The following is a 21,572-nucleotide window of genomic DNA, read 5'->3' as shown; positions in this document are numbered from 1 at the left end:
CAGAAGTAGTCAGATATGTTGTGGAGGAACGCACCCAGACCCATTCCTCCCACGTCACCACCGTGACATAACTACACAGGCACAGCTCTCCGACGCCCCCTTTGTCTCTCAGGTCAGTAAGGGGACTGCTCCTAGAGCAAATGGTTGCCGGGGAGGAGGTCCTGTTACCCGCTGGGGGTTCTAACATTCGTGATCAGAGTAAAAGCATCAGCCCAAGATTAAGTTTATAGTTTAATTGCCTTAAGAGCGCACTAGATAATTACAGAAATATACAGTAAATTTGCAGTCAGAGAAAATATATAACAATAAGGGTACAAGACTTAAGATATTAAGCTGGAGGTCAATTTACCAGATTGTAGGGTCATGTGGGTGCTGGGGAGCTCTGCAGTCCACAGGTACAAGAATCTTAGTTGCCGGACAGACCCCCAAAGCATGGGCCGCTGCTCCCCTCGGCAGGTCTGTCCCCAGGTCCTTCTTAGATCGTCATCGTCTGGATCTTCCTTTTGAAGGAATGAATGTCCGCCAGGGCCTGCTAGTCCTTAAACATGCTAGGTTCCTCCCCCTGTGTCAGAGGGTGGGCTAATAATCCATGCTCCTAGGATGGAGCCAAAGCGTCTGAGACACACAAAGGACGTATATTCCTGCATCTGCTAGCAGGTACATTCTAATTTAAGCCCTAGGCTTTTTTCCAGCCCCCTGCTGGCACGGCTCCGTACCTGAGCTTTGAAGCTCTGTTTTGGGCCTATCCTCATTATCACACCAATGGCCCTGGCTATTTAGCATTGGAACACTAAATCCTGCTTGTATTTACAAAGTACACAGCACCTGGGTGTATAGAAGGCTTTAACTGCCTGTAATTCCTGAACTTAGACCAAAATGGATGCCAAGCTCAGACATGTGGCCCCATATCTAAGATGGCGGCTGCTCCTTCATCACATATGTCACCAACATTCCAACTATATTCATTACTGTAGGGAGCAAAGGCCATCGGGGGCGACAAGTTTCTCTGTACTAACATTTAGTGTAATACCACTACCAGCCTGTGTAGGTGCTGTATCCAGGGTTTTTGAGGCACTCCACAGGTTTGGTTAGGTGTAACGGAGACAACTTATTTGAAAGGTGGTTACATCACTTAGCTCTCTCTCTAGCTGTAAAAGTCGTAAAAGAATTGACTAGTTTTCTGCTCATGATCACATTACTCCTGGTCAGTGGAATGGACAGTAGTCATCACTGAGATCTATCAAACCCTTGTGTCCCCTTGGTAGGTGACTAAAAGGTTTAGGATACTGTTGGGAGTCTGGAGCCCTAGGTTCATTTCCATGAAGTTGGTGTGTATTGTCGCTTGTTTTTGTAGATCCAGGAGGGGCATTCAGGAGCCTGATGGTGGGAGTAGGAAGAACTTAGATTTGGAGCTTTCGTGAGCTTTTTCATGTCTGACCTTCTTTTTACAGTATTAAGACTTGTGTTTCGACATTCATAGCGGTCACTGGCCCGGAGAGCAGTAATTTGGGTGAAGCTGTGACTGCATGTACATATAGTGTATACAAATTGTGACTCTTATACACTGATATTGAGTATATACTGCATGGATGTAAATTCCACGTGTCTCTTACTGTGTTTAAGAAGGGCAAAGAGCAGGATTTGTGCTCATTCTCAGGGGGCTTGCAGCACCACATGCTTGGTTTGTGCCATCTGACATCAGCTTTTTACCACTATGAAGACACGTTCATTACAAACATGCACAGCGCCGCCCCCTTGAAATATATGATGCACATTTCCAATAAGGTTAAGGTACAAAAGTGATTTCACATTAAAACTTTACATTCCCTAAAGAATGCTTACTAAATTTACCTGTTGTCCTTTTGCATGTTTCTGCTTCCCGTCCTTCAATTCCAAGGCCTGTCTTCTTTCCCCCCAACATAGCCAACAATGCTTCTGAGCCTGTCCAATACTGCCAGCATTGGCCTTTTCCAGACTGACATCACTGCTCGAGGGCAGTCACTAGACTGGAGTGCTATTGGGGTTATTGTAGTTGGGGCATCTTAGTGTGTGTGTGTAGGTGAATTGAGTTGGCCGCCTGTTCCCTATGTCGTGAGCACATTAGGATTTCCAAGTAGGATCTAACTCAGTGGGTAAGGAGACTGAAAATCCTACAGCGTGCACTGTGGGTTCACAAGTCTGTAGTCAAATAGAGTGGCTGCAGCCTTATAGCCTAAGGTCGGACAACCCTTTAAAGGAATGTGCTCTTCTGACCATTTGGGGGCATCAAAACTCTAGACTGGACTTCAATCGGTGGACAATAGATCATTCACACTCCTCATCTATGAACTGTTCCAATATATACTTCCACAACTGTTTTTTGCCACCTCATTCTGATAATTCTGCTTCACATCGCTTGTCTTATTACTGCACTATTCTATGTTTCTGTTGTGTACTAGTATTTGACTCTTAATAGTTTGTGTTGATGTCAAATTATCAATTATCTGGGGTTACATGAAGGATTTGGACAAGCAACACCCACAGAAGATCTGTGGTTAGTTCCCAAGATGTTGGGAATAATCTCCCTACCGAGTTCTTTGGCCATGTGTACTTAGAAGAAGTGATGAAGGCAAAGGCCGGACACACCAAATATTGATTTGATTACGATGTTTCTTTTGTTCATTCACTTTGCTTTTTGTTGATTGATAAAAATACACTAACACTTCTATTTTTGTAAGCATTGTTACTCTGCAGGGAAGAAACAGTGGACAAGTGAGGGGGCTGCAGAAGACAAGGCAAGCATACCTTGCCTTCCTCTTAAGATAAGATAATCCTTTAATCGTCCCACCATGGGGAAATTCCTCTTCACTACTACACTGCATGTATTATCTGATCATCTGATAACCTGTAATTCAAGGGCACAGCACTTTCCACATTCCTGTAGCTGTGATAGCTCGCTCTGTATGTAACATATAATGGCTGACATTTACAGACTGGATGTTTATCTCTCAGATGGAGTGATCACATGTCGTTAAGATAAGGCTGCTCAATGAGCATAGAGTCTGGAAACTGAATAAAAATACTTCAAACTTTGGACTTGTTTGGAGTTTCGACTTGGGTTAATGTCCTTCACACCTTAGATACAGCATATATAAAGAGAATACCAGCGGCTATAAAGCAGGGAAGCCGCCCATATAAATATCTGCAGCTACAAGGCTGAGAACCCAATCGTACAAAGTATGGAGCAGCGGTGGCATCCCATGAGTTCACTGTATACTAGCCTCTTTTTTGGGGGGCACTGTGGACCCATCTTGAGGTTACAATAAAGAAAGTACACATCTTAACATAAATGATTTTGTCAATAAGAATTTTACTGGAAAACAAATTCATAAATTACAACATTTTACATTTCAGTGCAAGTCCTCCCCAACATTTGTCTTTAAATGCAAATGGTTGGGGCACAATATAAATATGTCACACAGGAGATGACCCCAAATGCCTAGAAGATCATTTATGGCTTGTTCAAGCATCAGTGTCTCTCCATGAACCTGGAGACTAACTGCATGTTCCCCTTCATTGGTCTGTGATGATATTGTGTAATGTAGACACCGCAGAATCTTCCATTATCTCGTATTTTACACATTGCACAGTCATAAGCACCAGAAAATGTAGATGAATCAACGGTCGAAGTCACTCCGAAAGAGTCACAGCAAAACAAAGCTCATGATCCCAGGGCACTGCAGAAAATGAATCACCTAAATTCTACTACATCCAATATCCTGCTAATCTCTGTGTTTACCTGGAGCTGGGTCCCCACTCATGCCCTGCTGATCCCTGCATCTACCCGAAATGTCCTGCTGATCCCTGCATCTACCTCAAATGTCCTGCTGATCCCTGCATCTACCCGAAATGTCCTGCTGATCCCTGCATCTACCCGAAATGTCCTGCTGATCCCTGCATCTACCTCAAATGTCCTGCTGATCCCTGCATCAGCCACTTAAGTCCTGCTGATCCCTGCATGAGCCACTTATGTCCTGCTGATCTCTAGATCCAACCTCTATGTACTGTTAGTCTCCAAGTTTCCCCCACAATCCTGATGATCCCTACGTTCACCTTGAAGTTCTGCTGACCCCTTCGATCACCCTTTATGTGCTGCTCTCCTCTGTGTCTCCCCCCAATGTCCTGATAAACACTGCTTGCACCCCCATTGACCTGTTAATCTCAGCATTCACTGGCAAATTAAAATTGCTTTCACCCCGATATCCTCCTAATCCATGTTTCCACCCCATAATGACTGTGTCTATTCCCAATGAACTACTAGGTCCAGCAGTAACTCCCTACTTTCCAGCTGAGAAATGCCTTCACCTCTAATATCCTGAAGATCCCTGTGTTCGCCCCAACATTCTGAGGTTCCCGCATCTACCCAAATTATCTGCATATACCTATACCATATACCATATATATTCTTTTCCTGCAGTATTGTCACAGAATTATCATTAAACCGAATACCTAAGCATACAATCATCCCAGCCGGGTTAAGGGCGGAAGCCGTTCCCTTAATTTTGGCTAGTGAAGATGGGGTCGTCCCGCTCCTGTCAGGAGGATCATTTACCCAGAAAAAAATAATAAAATACATCCAGTAATAACCTAACAGCACAGCACATTAATTCATCTTATATTACCCAGACATCAGTGCTTCACAACTATGACACAGGACATGTACTTCTAATACAAGTAAGGGGGTCCTGTCCGGCCATATTGTCATGCAGAGGGCTCAACGGAAGCTTACACTATGTATGTGATGTTCTTCAGAGCCTTCACTCTATAACAGGCAGCAAGAATTATGACATCATACCCTGCATGATGACATCACAGCCCTGTTAACAAATAAACATAAGTGAGGAAATTATTTGGCATTGCACAATTTGGGTAAGATACAAATGAAGACCCTGATGGTTGACAGTCTCATGGAGAAGCCAAACCTCATGATTGCAAATGAATGGAAAGGAGGACATGGGTCAGCACCAGCATCTCACTACATAACAGACAGCACTGGGGGGGATATAAGTACATGGGGGTCACCATTCAGCCAGCCAGCAGTAGTAAAATGCACCAATCAATGAGAAGACATTAATCAGCTAGGATTGATCCGGGAAAGTTTATCATGATGTTGCTTCTCAGTCCTAGTCACCCCCACAAGTCATAAAATGAATGTGGACCCCCTAATACTGATAACTGTAACCGGACACAGGGAAAAAAGCAGAGTGATGTCCGTGTAAACAGCAGGGATGAGAGGATTGTCCATATTCAGGGATTTTATACTGATATTGCCGGTGAACTGGAGATCTTTACTCGCCCTCATCATGTCGGCACAGCCTGCAGTGATGGAGGAGACACTGATTTCTAGGCCACATTCAGTAATCGCTCACCATGGCCAGCTCAGGGCTCAGATCTACGGTGATGTTTTTGTACAGGGCATCATACATGATATTTGGGTAGTAGTTCAGGTTATTGAGGCCATCCATTTTCTGACGTTCTTTGGATCTTCTCAGCAGTCCATACCTGAGAAGAGACACGTGTCACTGTTATGGAAGACGAAAACAATGGACACAACCATGAGCTGCACTTTAGTCTCTATTGTATATGTTGCCTGGTGCTTATAAGTTTGTAGAGGAACAGTCTAAAGTGTAAGACAATAAATTCATTTTGCATGGAAGGCACAGAGTGGGATTGTGTGCACCACTCTTTAACTTTCAACAAAGATGTTAATTTTTAACTGTTGAATATATAAAATTACAGAATTTGTATTGTAAAAACTGCGGTGTTAGATAATGAATTTTAGCCGACAGCATTATTCCCAACCTAACCATGCAAATGCACACTCACCTCACTCGGTGTGTATGTGTTTACTATTGGAAAGAATGACTAAGCCTATTAAGGGCTTACCTTCCATGAGAGCAAAATTATTGGTTGAAAATTTTTGGCAAATCCGACTCTAATGTGTATTTTGTGTCTGAAACCTGTAGAAGACAGTTAAATTTCCTTGCCAAGCAAAAGATCTGTTAAAATGGGAGATGATTGACCTTACATTGACAATCTACACTCGTTTAAAGGGTCAATGCAACCTGTATGGCGATGATAGTTGATATGTTACTTACTTTTAGAAAAAATACACTATATGGAGAAAAGTATTGGGACACACATCTTAATTATTGGATTCAGACTCTTCATTCAGACCCATGACCCTCAGTGTATAACATCCAGGACCTCGTCCTTAGTGTACAACATCTGGTCCACGCTATGCCGTCTGCCTTTACTAACATGTGACAGAACTACCGGTGGTACTGAGCTCCCTGATACCAGCGTGGTCGTAATAGGAGCTACTTGTGTAACAAGTTAGTTCATGACATTTCTTCCTTCTAAATATTCCCCCATCACCTGTGAGTGATATTATTGAGAAATGGAAAGAACCGTAACAGCTCAGCCATGAGGTGGAGACCACATAACGTTACACAGCAGGGTCACCGAGTGCTGAGGAGCAGAGGGCAGAAAAGTGACCAGCGCTCTGCTAAGTCCCTAACTGCAGAGTCCAAACCTCCTCTGGTATTAACATCAGTACAAAAACCTTGCCTCGCCAAGAGCTTCATAGCCGAGCAGCTGCATGAAGCCTTACATCACCAATCAAAATGCCGAGAGTTGTTTGTTTTAGTTTTAAAGCCGCCACCACTGGACTTTGGAATAGTGTAAACGTGTTCTCTGCAGTGGTGAATCACACATTATCTATCTGGCATCTGATGGACGGGTTTGGGTTGGTGCAAACCAGGAGAATATTACCTGCCTGACTGCATTGTGCCAGTTGTAAAATTTGAAGGAAAAGGTATAATGCTATGGGGGTGATTTTCAGGTGTTGTACTAGTTCTCTTAGTTCCAGGAATGGGAAATCTTAATGCATCAACATTCAAGACATTATGGAGAATTGTAGCTTCCAGCTGTGTTAATACAGTTTGGGAAAGGAATCTTTTCTGTTCCCCATGTATCTGCCCCAGTGCACAAAACAAGGTTAATAAAGGCACGGTTGGTAGAGTTTGGTGAGGAAGAACTTGAATGGAGATTGCGAGTCCATCCGTTTCCTCCAACATTAGTCTCTGACCTCACAAATGCTCTCCTGGATGAATGGGAAAAAACTCCCACAGACACCTCCAAACTCTTGCAGAGAAGACAGGGAAGACAGGGAAACCAACGCTATATTAATGTCTGTGAATTTAAAATGGGAGGTCATAAAAGCTCTGATAGGTGTAATGTGGGGGCACATAATCTTTATGTAGAAAAAAAGGATTTTTGGTTACTCACCATAAAATCTGTTTCTCTGAGCCTTCATTGGGGGACACAGGAAACCATGGGTGCATGCTGCTGTGTATGCTGCTGCCACTAGGGGCTGACACTATGCACACAAAAAATTAGCTCCTCCTCAGCAGTGTACACCCCACCGGCACCAGGTTAATCAATTAGTGAGAAAGCAGTAGGAGAAGCAACAAGTAAAAGAGAAGCAAACACACACTCAAACCATAACAATATAATACAGTAGAGATGTTAAACTTAGGAGGGTGCTGTGTTCCCCAATAAAGGCTCCGAGAAACAGATTTTATGGTGAATAAACAAAAATCCTGTTTTCTCTATCGATTCATTGGTAGATACAGCAAACCGTAGGACGTCCCAAAGCAGTCCCTAGGAAGAGAACAGCAGATACTCCATTCAGGTCAGAGAACTAACCACTGCCAACTGCAGCAAAATCCTTCTACCAACGCTGGCATCCGCCGAAGCGTATGTATGGACCCTGTAAAATTTGGCGAACGTGTGGATGGAGGACCAGCTTGCCACTTTGCAGGAGGCCCTCTGTTCATGATCCGGTATGCCTCCAAAATTGCTGTCCAGATCCAGCGAGCAATCGTAGCCTTGGAGGCTGGAAGGCCTCTATGAACACCCTCAGAAGTGAAAAAGAAAGAGTCTGTCTTCAGAAAGGGGGCGGTCATGCCAGATAGACCTGTATCGCCCTGACCAGGTCTCTTCTGTTCAGGGAACGCTCCAGAGGATGGTTCGAAGTCGGGCAAAATGAAAAGAAGACAATATACAGTACTTATTCAGGTGAAAGGCAGACACCATGTTGGGAAGGAAAGAAGGTAAAGGCCGCAAAACCACCTTGTCCTGGTGGAGAACCAGGAAAGGGGAATGACAGGAAAGAGCTGACAACTCCGAGACGCGAATAATGGAGGTGATGGCCACGAGAAACACCACCTTCCAAGACAGGACAGAGACATCTCGAAGTGGTTCAAAAGGGAGAAATCCTAAGGGCATCCAGGACTAAACTAAGGTCCCAGGGGTCCACAGGTGACCAGTACAGGGGTGCAGTGTGGGCTACCCCCTGGAGAAAAGTTCTGACCTGAGAATGGGAGGATAAGTTCTTCTAAAAAAGGATGAAAAGCGCTGACACCTGGCCCTTTAGTGAACTAAGAGCAAGGCCAACGTCAAGTCTCGCCTGAGGAAACGCCAGAAAAGAGAGAGCAAAGGACATAGGCGCCATATAATTAGACTCACAACAGCGGAAATAGGCTTTCCAGGTCAAATAATAGACCCGAGACGACGACAGCTTTCTAACCCTGATTTGAAAACCCGGACGCTTTTAGAACTGCGTTTCAACAGTCACGCCGTTAAATCGAGTGAGCGATAATTCTTTTGAAAGATCGAGCCTCAAGGTTGCGTCCAGGAAAAGATTGACGACCTCTGCGAACTAAGACCTCCTGTGCCAATCCAGTGCTATTAAAATGACCGGCACCACTTCCTCCGCCTTGTTCTTTTTCAACAGCCTGGGAAGGAGGGGGAGGGAGGTAACAGATAGGGAAGGGCAAACCGTGCCCAGAATATCGCCAGAGCGTTGGCTCCCATTGCGAGATGATTGCAAGACCTGGAAACGAACTGTGAAACCTTTCTGTCCAGCCAGGATGCCATGAGGTCTACATCCAGAGTGCCCCATCAAAGGCAAATCTGATGGAAGACTTCCTGATGTAGAGACCACTCTCCCACCGCAAGACCCTCCCGGCTGAGAAAGTCGGTGGCCCAGTTGCCCATGCTGGGGATATGCACTGCAGATATCACTGGTACCCTCACCTATGCCCAGAGTAGAATATTGGACACCTTGGCCATTGCCAAAGGACTCAAAGTTTCTCCCTTCCACCCTGGTGATTGACATATGCCACAGTCTTGGCAGAGTCTGTCTGAACTCCAATTACCAGGCCCCTGAGAAGCCTCTCCCAGTGGCAAAGGGACAGAAGAATGGCCCTTATCTCGAGAATGTTGATCGGCAGGGAAGATTCCTCTGCGGACCAACATCCCAGGACAGTCAGGTTGCGAAAGACAGCACCAAAGCCGATAAGGCTGGCATCCATTGTCACCACCTACCAGTAAACTGGAAGAAAAGTCTGACCCTGGAAGATAATAATATTTATTTATAATAATCTTTATTTTTATATAGCGCTAACATATTGCGCAGAGCTTTACAGTTTGCACACTTTATCACCACTATCCCCGATAGGGCTCAGAATCTAAATTCCCTATCAGTATGTCTTTGGAATGTGGGAGGAAACCGGAGTACCCGGAGGAAACCCACGCAAACACGGGGGAGAACATACAAACTCCTTTCAGATGTTGTCCTTGGTGGGATTCGAACCCAGGACTCTATCCACTGAGCCACTGTGCTACGGGGATGGCAGCCAGCACCTGTGAGACTTCTTGACTAAGAAGGAGATCCAAACCAGATGGCCCAGAGAGAGAATAGACTTGTTCCACTGTGATAGGATGGCCTGCTGAAGCAGTCTGGAGTGGAATTACGCAAAAGGAATTGCTTGCAACGCTGTCACCATCATTCCCAGGATCGCCATGGCCAAGCGGAAAGATGGAGGCCCAGGACCCTGCAGAGAACCAACCCCCTGCTGGAGGGTTGCCCTCTTCTCCTTGGGATGGGAAACCCTTGTCTGACGGGTGTTGAACAGCATGCTTAGAAAAATGAGGCGCTGAGTCGGGACAAGGCAAGACTTTTCCCTGTTGATTAGCCTGCCGAGTCGAGACAGGGTTTCGAGAACGATGGACAGACTTTCCTGGGCCTGGTTAAAGGACAGAGCCTTGATGATAATGTTATCGAGGTACGGGATGAGCACTACACCTCTGATCTGTATAGAATGGCCTTTACTGCTGCCATGAGCTTTGTGAAGACAAACTGAAAATGGTCCGGCCTCACCACAAAACGCAGGAATTTCTAATGCCCTGAGAAAATAGGGGCACGGAGATAGGCATCTTGGATAACTAAGGAGCACAGGAGCTCCTGCGACTCCATGGAAGCAATTACTAATGCAAGGGACTCCATTCTGAAATGTCACAGACACACCCTTTTGTCCAGTAATTTTAGATCGAGGATGGGTCAGACTGTGCTGTCCTTCTTCGGCAAGACAAATAGGTTCGAAATAAAACCCTGTGAAATGTTCCTAGGTTGGGACGGGAATGATGATTCCTAAACTGAGAAGGGAGGCAATGGACGTGAAGAACCAGAGAAGAATCTCTTGGAGGACGGGATTCGAAGAATCTATCTCAAGGCCGCAAAACAAATTCTATATTGTATCCTGAAGGTACAGTCATATGTTAAAGTTTGGGCACCCCTATTAATGTTAACCTTTTTTCTTTATAACAATTTTGTTTTTTGCAACAGCTATTTCAGTTTCATATATCTAATAACTGATGGACTCAGTTATATTTCTGTATTCAAATGAGGTTTATTGTACTAACAGAAAATGTGCAATCTGCATTTAAACAAAATTTGACCGGTGCAAAAGTATGGGCACCCTTATCATTTTCTTGATTTGAACACTCCTAACTACGTTTTACTGACTTCCTGAAGCACTAAATTGGTTTTGTAACCTCATTGAGCTTTGAACTTCACAGCCAGGTGTATCAAATCATGAGGAAAGGTATTTAAGGTGGCCGCTTGCAAGTAGTTCTCCTATTTGATTCTCCTATGAAGAGTGGCATCATGGGCTCCTCAAAACAACTCTCAAATGATCTGAAAACAAAGATTATTCAACATAGCTTTTCAGGGGAAGGATACAAAAAGTTGTCTCAGAGATTTAACCTGTCAGTTTCCACTGTGAGGAACATAGTAAGGAAATGAAAGAACACAGGTACAGTTCTTGTTAAGCCCAGAAGTGGCAGGCCAAGAAAAATATCAGAAAGGCAGAGAAGAAGAATGGTGAGAACAGTCAAGGACAATCCACAGACCACCTCCAAAGACCTGCAGCATCATCTTGCTGCAGATGGTGTCACTGTGCATCGGTCAACAATACAGCGCACTTTGCACAAGGAGAAGCTGTATGGGAGAGTGATGCGAAAGAAGCTCTTTCTGCAAGCACGCCACAAACAGAGTCGCCTGAGGTATGCAAAAGCACATTTGGACAAGCCAGTTACATTTTGGAAGAAGGTCCTGTGGACTGATGAAACAAAGATTGAGTTGTTTGGTCATACAAAAAGGCGTTATGCATGGAGGCTAAAAAACACAGCATTCCAAGAAAAACACTTGCTACCCACAGTAAAATTTGGTGGAGGTTCCATCATGCTTTGGGGCTGTGTGGCCAATGCCGGCATCGGGAATCTTGTTAAAGTTGAGGGTCGCATGGATTCAACTCAGTATCAGCAGATTCTAGACAATAATGTGCAAGAATCAGTGACGAAGTTGATGTTACGCAGGGGATGGATATTTCAGCAAGACAATGATCCAAAACACCGCTCTAAATCTACTCAGGCATTCATGCAGAGGAACAATTACAATGTTCTGGATTGGCCATCCCAGTCCCCAGACCTGAATATCATTGAACATCTGTGGGATGATTTGAAGCGGGCTGTCCATGCTCGGCGACCATCAAACTTAACTGAACTGGAATTGTTTTGTAAACAGGAATGGTCACAAATACTGTACCTTCATCCAGGATCCAGGAACTCATTAATAGCTACAGGAAGCGACTAGAGGCTGTTATTGTTGCAAAAGGAGGATCTACGAAATATTAATGTCACTTTTATGTTGAGGTGCCCATACTTTTGCACCGGTCAAATTTTGTTTAAATGCAGATTGCACATTTTCTGTTAGTACAATAAACCTCATTTGAATCCAGAAATATAACTGAGTCCATCAGTTATTAGATATATGAAACTGAAATAGCTGTTGCAAAAACCAAAATTGTTATAAAGAAAAAAGGTTAACATTAAAAGGGGTGCCCAAACTTTTACATATGACTGTACAACCTCCCTAACCCATGTGTTCTCCACCGAGGTGAGCCAGACATTCATAAAAAAACAGAGGCAGTCGCCAAGCCTGGGCGATACCCTGGGATCTGGAGATGAGTCATGCAGAGGAAAATCTGCCAGGTCTGGTCCTGGTTGATCTACCCTTCGCATTACGGAGATGCTGGGAGGGTGTGGGTTTAAAAGAAGCCCTTTTCCTCTCCTGGCAAGCTTGTGGCCTCTCTTGGCGGGAGAAATCTTCCATTGAAGAGAAACAGCGTAAGGGCCGAAAGGACTGAAACTTGCGCTTCAAAGGAGGATGGCGAAGTTTGGCCTGAGCGAACGAGAGAGATCATCCCTCCGGTGGCCTCCTTAATAATTTGGTCCAGCTTGGAGCCAAATAGATGGGAACAATGTTAAGGCAAGTTGGTAAGGGTCTTTTTGACGATAAGTCCGCCTGCCAAAGCCAAATGGTCTGTCAGATGGCCACTATATTGCTGGACACTTGAGCAGCACATGAAGCAGCATCCAGGGAGGTAGATACCATGTACTTCCCTGCATGAGAAATCTGGTCCGTGAGGTCGGCCAATTCCTCCGGTCGCACTCTGGAAAGAATGCCCTGACTGAACTGCTTAGCCCATGTGGCTTTAGACTTTGACACCCAGGTGGTGGCAAAGGCAGGGCACAATGTACAAGCAGCCGCTTCAAAGGCTGACTGTCATGATCCCAGTGCAGGTTTAGACCTGCACGCCAAGGGTTAATGTCTTGATCACAGTGCAGGCTCTGATCTGCACACCTGGGGTTAATTATTGTGGCCTCTCTTTGGTTCGGGGAGAGCTTCTTATAGTCCTGGGAAGCACCAATCACAGTCAGTTATACTTTTGCCTTTGGCCGAGTGTGGTGACCCCTGTGAGCCTGTGCCTGTCTTCTAGCTTGCTTCTATGGTTCCGACCCGGTTCTGTCCCCCGCTTTAAGTTTTCCTGTTGATTCTGTACTGTGTATCTGTCTTTCTGGTTTCTGACTCCTTGGTTACGTCCTGACTATCCGTTCTGTCTAGTCCTTTGGTATTGTCGTGCTCTCTCATGCTGTGATCCCGGCCTGATCTGGTTTATGTTTCTGTCTATGCCCCTTGGTAGGTAACGTCCCACAGTTACCCTTCTAGGAGTTTTCCTTCAGCTCCTAGCTCTCTGGAGCTTAGGCCACACACCCAGCAGTCATGTGCTTCAGGTCCTGTTGGTCTGAAGCACTTATCTTCATCGCTGCTACCTCGCTCCACAGGTATCTCTGAGCACAGTTTGTCTTACTCAGGACAAGCGCACTGGCTCAGTGAGCAAGTGCAGTGCTGTGTTCTTGACACTGACTTTGCAAAGGACTCTATGAGCCTGTCATTGGTGTCCTTGAGGGATGGACCATGTTGGCGGAAACTGGAGTGTCCACAGTCAAAGAAGCAGTCCAGTTGGCAGTGAGCTCAGAGGCTAAGGGATATAGGATGCCGAGGCGCTTCCCTCTTTAGAAGCGTCTGGTCGGATTTTCCTGTTCCCTGGAAAGTACCTCCTCAAATTCCCTATGAGTAGCAAAGACCTTAGGAGCTGGTCTCGACTGTCTAAACAAAACCGCCTGTTCTGCGGGTACCGTAGCGGTATCCTTAATGTTAAAAGTCTGGCTGGCCACCACAATGAGGCTCTGAACCATGTCTCTCATATTAGAGGCCTGGTCAGAATCCAGGTGTGAGTCATCCTCGGACAGTACATCTGAAACTGCTTTGGTGAATCAGGAGAGGAGGATCAAGAAGAAGCTATCTGCTGGGAGAGGCCAGGGGGAGGATGCTCCTGCCTAGATCTCTTACTGCGCATGTTGATAGGCACAGCCGGCGAGTCTTCCGCTGGCAAAGGCGGAGGAGAGGACAGCAGGGTCTGCGACACCTTTATGAGGTCTACCACAGATTGTGACAGAAATGTAGCCCACACTAGGATAGGGGCACTCTCCTGGGGCAGTAGGAGACTCCTAGTTAGCAGGTGCGGGGGAGTTGCTGCAGTCCTGACAGAGGGAAGAGAAGTGACCTGAAGGGAGTTTGCATTTACATGAAGAGCAAACAAAGTGACTGACAAGAGCAAAGGAGGAGGAGGAAGAAGAATGCTGGCAAGAGCGCTCTCCCTTAGGATTATGAATGATAGAAATCAGACCCACTAACTAATTCCAGAAGGTTAGGGGACAGATAGATATATGCTGAGGAGAGTGTCAGTCTGCAGAACAAAGCTTAATCGCAGGAAGATGCAGGTCCTGAAGTCTGCATCCAGGCTGTAGAGGAGCTCCAGGAGGAAAGAAGGGCTGCAGGGCGATTGCAGGAGAAGCTGCAGATTTCCCTGCAGAGAGAAGCCACCTTTCAGGTCCAGATGCCGGCAAATGGCAACCGCAGGGAGGAAGAGGAGGGTCTGAGAAAGCGTGTGCAGATTCCGTGCCACTGAGAGGAGGGGGCGTGTGCAGAAAAGCTCGATGAGGCTGTAAGGGGGCGGAGCTAATGGCTGGAACTGAAAGGAGGGGGCGTGACAGCAATGGGCGAGAGAAAAAGCCCGCACGATGATATCGGGAGGAGACGGAGAAGCTAACCGCCGAAAACAGGAAGAGGAGGCGTGCCAGCGACGGGCGGGAGAAAAACCCACCTGAAGATGCCAAGAGAAGGGGCAGAGCTAACCGCCGAGACTAGGCTGCGCTAAAGTTAAAGAGGCCGCTGAGACAGGTAAAGGCAATCTCTGAACGGTAACCCTGCGCCACCAATCTAGCTGGAAATAAAAGGAGCACAGGCCCCATATAGACCAAAAAGGTCTATACTGATAATATAAAGCCTTAGGACTAAAACCCTGCCCATACCTAAATACCCCTCAAATAAAAAGAAGGTTTAGGGGAGGCAGGAAGACCTTATTCTTCTTCTTCCACCCTCCTCTAACTTCATCCTGTCTTCATTATCTTCATCTTCTTTAACTTCTTCTTTATCTTATTCTTCTCCTCTATCACCTCTGGACCGGATCTGATGGAGAGAAAGAAAAGGAGATGTACCTATCCATCCTGAAGATGAGACCTTCATTAGCTGTCCGAGCCTCTTGGGAATGTGGGACATCCATGCCTCCTGAAACCAACAGGCTCGGGTGGGCGTGTGGGTAGGAGACAGAGGCCAGGACCATAGAAGTCACCTAAACACTCTTCATGTATTAAGGATTGGGGTCCTGCTTGATAGACGTATGAAGCCGTACTCATAGGCTCTACGTGGGAGTACAGTGTGACTGTTCACACTGTATCCCTCTACAGGTAAAGGAGAAGATCCATCTAAAAAATAAAAAAGGGAGACGTTACTGGAAAACGACGAAAACCGAGGTAGATATGGGTCTAGTAAAAGACCCGTGTCCACCTCCTACTAAGATAAACTGATTACCCTAATGCCAGTCGGTGGGGTGTACACTGCTGAGGAGGAGCTAATTTTTTTGTGCATAGTGTCAGTCTCCTAGTGGCAGCAGCATACACCCATGGTTTCCTGTGTCCCCCAATGAAGCGATAGAGAAAGTATTTACTGATTACATGAGATGTACTACCGACAATGATGATTTTAGGTCACAGAATAGATTTGTTTAGCCAGATACCAGCTTATCTCTGCCGAGTTCACACCAATGGCCAATGATCAGGTATGAGCCTTCTTACGAATGTTCTTTTGGGCTGATTATTGGCCCATATATAATCTAACGGTGACCAGAGTTAATACCCTATTAAGGGGCACCCCCACACATGGCCAGGGAGGGACTGGCAATAAGTTCTAAATAAAGTCAGCAAATATCTACTTGTCACTAAAGTTAAACAACACTTAGAGCACTTACCGACCAAGAAACTGGACTTCACCTCGGTGGTGGTGGGGGATGGACTTGTATTTCCCAATATCTCCTTCTGGCCGTGACACTGTGTACCCTGCATTCTGCACCCTGCGGATAGATGATTAGGGCATCCATTAGTAATACAACACTATTATGCCTATGAGGCTGACGTTCAGATCAGGGAACATCGCGGTCTGAACTTTAAATGTCGGTTGTTTGTTTAAAACTGGCCTAATTCAGAGACCTTAGTTACATTGCTCACCAAAAAGAGCAGCAGAAAACAAGAAAAGCTCAGATAAAATGCTGTTTCTCCCATTAAGATGAGGTCTCAGACAATTTACACCCCATTATATTACCTATTCCAGAGATCATCATCTTCCCCTCCCCAGCCCCAAAATGCATTGGGGAATCCATTAATGTTACGAAACTGCTCCACTGTAAGACCGCTAACGCCTCCAAAGAATTCACTGTACGGCAGCCTATGGGAGGGGAGCAGGGAACATATCGGCGTTACATCACAGCTCCACCATCTTCTGTGATGAGGTTTTGTAGGGCAGTGCACTACATGATGGTAACTTACAGGTACATGTATTTGTCCAACTTGGCAGCAAAATGTCGTGGCATATTCTGGCAGCCATAATAATTGCGGTCATTCTCAGGAATATGGTCGACATCATGAAATATCAAACAGTCCCATTCGAGGTCCTTCATGGCTTCAAGGAAGCCTATATTAAAAAGCATTGCTCGGTTAAATTGTTGATTCCCAGTCTGCAGAGATAAACATATAAGAAAAACCATGGTAAATGTGAACTGCTCCGTGACTGCAAGTGATATCCTGAACCCACTGTACATCCACAGGTGATCACTAAGATTAGTGCTATATCAACATAAAATGTCTAAGATAAGGATGAGACCAAAACTCTATTAGTTACAGACTGTCATAGGCAAAATATTATCCCTATTCAGCACTTTAAAATAATTTAAATTATATTAGTACAATTAATAATTTATAGTACCTATATATGTATACAGAGTATCAATTAACCACTCACACAAGAGTATAAAATTAATACAGTTTTATTAAACATTTTTAAAAAACATGTATTATATAAAAAGAGGACACATGTATGAGGATTTCAGCAAGGAGGATAAATCAAGTACAAATTTGATGTTGAGTCAAGTGTAATTTAGGGCATAGTTGCTACATCAAATCAAATGATCACAGAAAATGGTTGCCAAATGAACATTAAATAAATATACTGTATCTGTAGTAGGTTTCTATATAGTCAAGGGGGGGTTATTAATGGGGGAATCTTATATACGCCTCTCCATTACTAACCCCTGGGCTGGATGTCAGCTGACAATACAAAGCTGACATCAACCCCAACCCTATTACCCCACTTGCCACTGCACCAGGGCAAGTGGGAAGAGCGAGACTAAGCACCACATTTGGTGCATCTTATGGAAGCACCATTTCTGGGGCGGCTGATGGCTGATGTTGGTAGCCTGGAAGGGAGGAAGGCAATACCCAGGGCCCCTTCCCAGGCTATTAACATCAACCCACAGCTGTCTGTTTAGCTTTTGCTGGTTAGAATTTATAGGGTGACCCTACATCATTTTTTTCTGGGTTTCCCCGTCAAATCACCGGCAAAGGCTAAGCAAACAGATATGAGCTGTTATTAATTGCCTGAGAACCTTTTGGGATATTGCCTCCTTTCAAAGATTAGTAACAGCAGCCACCAGCCATGAGATTCCCCTCTGCTGGTTATCAAAATAAAGCGAGAGGTCACACTTTTTTAATTTAATTCTGAATACAACTATCACCATTGTTGCCTGGACACGCTGATCTTAGGGAGACCAGGCGACAATAATGAGCTCTGTCTTCAGCACCCGGTAACTGGGAACAGCGCGAACTGTACCGCTTTTTCCCAGTCGTCAATATGTGTCACACAGATGACACACAACTATCATCTGTATGCACATGCGCCGCAAGCATTTTGTCCGTGCTGTGCAAAAAAAAGGACATGTCTGTGGGTTTTCACATTTTCACTTGGTCCATGTGAAAAATCTGACATGTGCGAACCACCATTGAATACAATGGGTGTGCATATGTCCAAATTTGCGGACCTTAAAAACGGATTGCATACGGACATAAAAAACAGATGTGTGAAGGGGGCCTTAGGATGTTTAGGGACACATCTCCAATTAGTAACACCCTGATGTCATTTAATTCATACATTTCTAGGAGGAGTGTAGGGACACACCTCCAATTAGTAACACCCTGATGTCATTTTATTTATACATTTCTAGGAGGAAAACAGAGGAAAAGCACGGTTATAAAAATATGATCTAGAAATGATGCATTAAGAGAATACAATTAATTGGCAGCCTAATGATGAAGGGAGACTTCTAGGTGGCTAGTCCTGAAACTCTTGTAACATTAGGACCAAATGACAGCAGTAAAATAAAGGTAGAGTTTGAAGGAAAGCCTGCTGCAGTCTGTAGTAGAACTATATCTTGGAAGATTTCTTCACAGAAATGGCCACGAACAGCAATGGTCAATGTGAATGAGAATCTGTGACACTTACTTGCTCAATGACGTAGAAGGCAAATTGTAAACGTTGTTTCTGCAGCATTGGGATCAGATGTTTGAACAGAACGGGAAGATGCTCATGACGATTCCGGAATGGGATGAGAATGGCGACCTGGATGCACAGATATGAATATTAGACTGGATCCCTTGACAATACAGATAATGAATCCCTAACACTGCATTAATATACAAATATTGTCACATTATCGCATCTACCATCTTGTCAGGATTTTACCTTCCATGGAGGAACACAATCACTTGGCCTCCAGTGACCTCCCATTTTTATAAAGTCCTTGGCAAACATCTTGTGGACATCAGCCATGTCCACCTCACTCATGTTCACATCGACTGCACCTCCTAAATATTAATACAACCACCAGTAAGACGGAACTCCACAGCAGAGCAAAAGGAAAGCAATAGCTCCTGACCTGGAGCTGAAAAAGACAAGAGACCAGGTTCTACTGGGTACACTGCCTACTTACTCATGAAGGGGAGACGTTCCGGGCACAGTTGGTTAGGGAGGTAAGTGAAGAACGGAGGAAGGAAAGTTGTCGTCTGAATAAATGACTCATTTTGGTTCAAATTAATAGGGATTTCTGAAGGGACAAAAAACATAAACGAAGAGCAAGTGATTGCAAAAGACTTAGTGATTGCAAAACAAATTTGGGTGTCTACAAAGCAAAAATTCACGTCTTTTGGAGTAGCTACCCATTAAGGTTATGTCAGCTCTATTTTTTTTTTAGGAAGGCCCGCTTTGTGACCTACCTGAAAGCATCGACTAAACACTCAAGACAATGAACATATGTATTTCTCTTCAAAAACGACTTGCTGGTCATAAGTTCAGGCTTTTGAGCGTCTTTAACCACTTCACCCCGAAGCCTGTTTTCACCTTCCTGACCAGGCCAATTTTTTTAATTCTGACCAGAGTCACATTATAGGATATTAACTCTGAAATGCTTCAATGGTTCCCATTGATTCTGAGATTGTTTTTTAGTGACATACTGTATGTACTTCATGACAGTGGTAACATTTATTTGACGTGACTTACGTTTATTTGTGAAAAAATAGGAAATCTGGTGAAAATTTTGCACTTTTCAAACTTTTAATTTTCATGAAATCAACAATGTGAATCCAGGCAATCACCACCATCCATAGCACAAAACATGAACCATGAAAGCAATTGGTTATGTTTAAAATAATTTTTATTAATTAATATTAAAAGTTAATGAACCAATTTAACAGCAAAAAGTCATATATCGGGTGCCTCTAAATTTAAAGGAAACAAAACCACCATGCAATGTATACTATAAAGATGAATAGACCATCCAATATAGATTACATAGAAAAAAAACCTTTTTGTACTATAGTTGAGAAAGGTAATTAAATTAATAATTTATCTTCATATTGGATATCTTTCAAAGGCCTATGTATAGATGAAATCACAAATCAATGCGCAAAGTACATATAAATTGTCTTTTTGTGCTAAGAATTATCACTCAAGGTTAAAAGTTGACCAGCGATTTTATTTTTACAACAAAATTTACAAAAACAATTTTTTTTAGGGACCACATCACATTTGAAGTGACTTTGAGGGGCCTATGTGACAGAAAATACCCAAAAGTTGACACCATTCTATAAACTACACCCCCTAAAGGTGAACAAAACCACATTCAAGAAGTTTATTAACCCATCAGGTGCTTCACAGAAATTAACTGAAAGAATAAGGCAAAACTATACATTTTTTCACAAAAATTTTCGTTTAAACCCAATTTTTTAACTTTCACAAAAGGTAAGAAGAGAAAATGGACTAAACAATTTGTTGTGCAATTTCTACTGAGCACACCAATACCCCATATGTGGAGGAAAACTTTTTTGGCACACGGCGGGGCTTGGAAGGGAAGGAGCGCCATTTGACTTTTTGAATGCAAAACTGGCTGGAATAATTAGCGGAGGCTATGTCACTTTTGAAGAGGCCCTGATGTGTCTAAACAGTGGAAACGCCATACAATTGACACAATTTTGCTAACTAGAACCCTCAGGGAACTTATCTAGATATATGGTGAGCACTTTGAAACCCCATGTGCTTCACAAAAGTTTATAATGTTTGTCTGTGAAAATAAAAATAAACAATTTTCCCACAAAAATGTTTTCTAGTCCTAAATTTGCCATTTTCACAAGGGTAACAGGAGAAAATGGACCCCAAAATGTAAAAATGTATTGTGCAATTTCTTCTGAGTACACCGATACCCCAAATGTGGTCGAAAAACTACTTTTGAGGCACAGTGCAAAGCTCAGAAAAGAAGGAGGGCCATATTACATACAGTGCGGATTTTGCTGCACTTGTTTGAGTGTGCCATGTCACATGGGCCGAGCCCCTGAGCTGCCAGAACAGCAGAACCCATCATAAGTGACCACATTTTACAAGCTATACCTCTCAATGAATTCATTGAGGGATGCAGTGATCATATTGACACCACAGGTGTGTCACAGAATTTTTTTACCATTGGGCAGTGAAAAAAGTAATTTACATTTTTACCACCAAGACTGTGTGTGTTAGCCCCAGATTTTACATTTTTATACTGGAAAATGGGTAAAAATGGCACCAAAATTTGTCCCACAATTTCTGCTAAATGTAGAAATACCCCTTATGTGGCTTTACAGTATTGCTTAGCCAGACGGCGAGACTTAGGAGGGATGAAGCACTATTTGCCTCTTGGAGTGCAGATTTTCCTAGAATAATTTGAGGACTCCATATACAGAGCCCCTTAAGTGCTAGAAAAGCAGAATCTCTCCATAAGTGACTTCATTGGAGGGGGGCATTTGGATTT

The 21,572-nt window shown here is 44.1% G+C and overlaps 1 protein-coding gene across 5 annotated transcripts in view; it reads right to left on the bottom strand.

The window, feature by feature from the left end:
• Positions 1-3,329: 3,329 nt before the first annotated feature.
• B4GALT5 (beta-1,4-galactosyltransferase 5) overlaps positions 3,330-21,572 on the bottom strand; it is an 89,770-nt gene continuing 71,527 nt past the window's right edge. For 4 of the 5 annotated variants that reach the window (XM_073580509.1, XM_073580505.1, XM_073580508.1 and 1 more), the window contains 7 exons: positions 19,227-19,340; positions 18,980-19,101; positions 18,740-18,856; positions 16,732-16,919; positions 16,508-16,630; positions 16,158-16,259; positions 3,330-5,541 (listed from right to left, as the gene is read on the bottom strand). In XM_073580509.1, coding sequence (XP_073436610.1) covers positions 5,394-5,541; positions 16,158-16,259; positions 16,508-16,630; positions 16,732-16,919; positions 18,740-18,856; positions 18,980-19,101; positions 19,227-19,340 — 914 coding nt within the window. In that variant the 3' untranslated portion in view covers positions 3,330-5,393. The remainder of the gene's footprint in view (positions 5,542-16,157; positions 16,260-16,507; positions 16,631-16,731; positions 16,920-18,739; positions 18,857-18,979; positions 19,102-19,226; positions 19,341-21,572) is intronic. The other variant, XM_073580507.1, reaches the window with a different exon arrangement.

Source organism: Dendrobates tinctorius, unplaced genomic scaffold (genome assembly GCF_039654945.1).
Source record: "Dendrobates tinctorius isolate UK_male_01 unplaced genomic scaffold, ASM3965494v1 ptg000065l, whole genome shotgun sequence".
In the NCBI taxonomy this organism is placed as follows: Eukaryota; Metazoa; Chordata; class Amphibia; order Anura; family Dendrobatidae; genus Dendrobates; species Dendrobates tinctorius.
The sequence above is the reverse complement of the archived record's forward strand: the minus strand, read 5'-3'. Positions and strand labels throughout refer to the sequence as shown.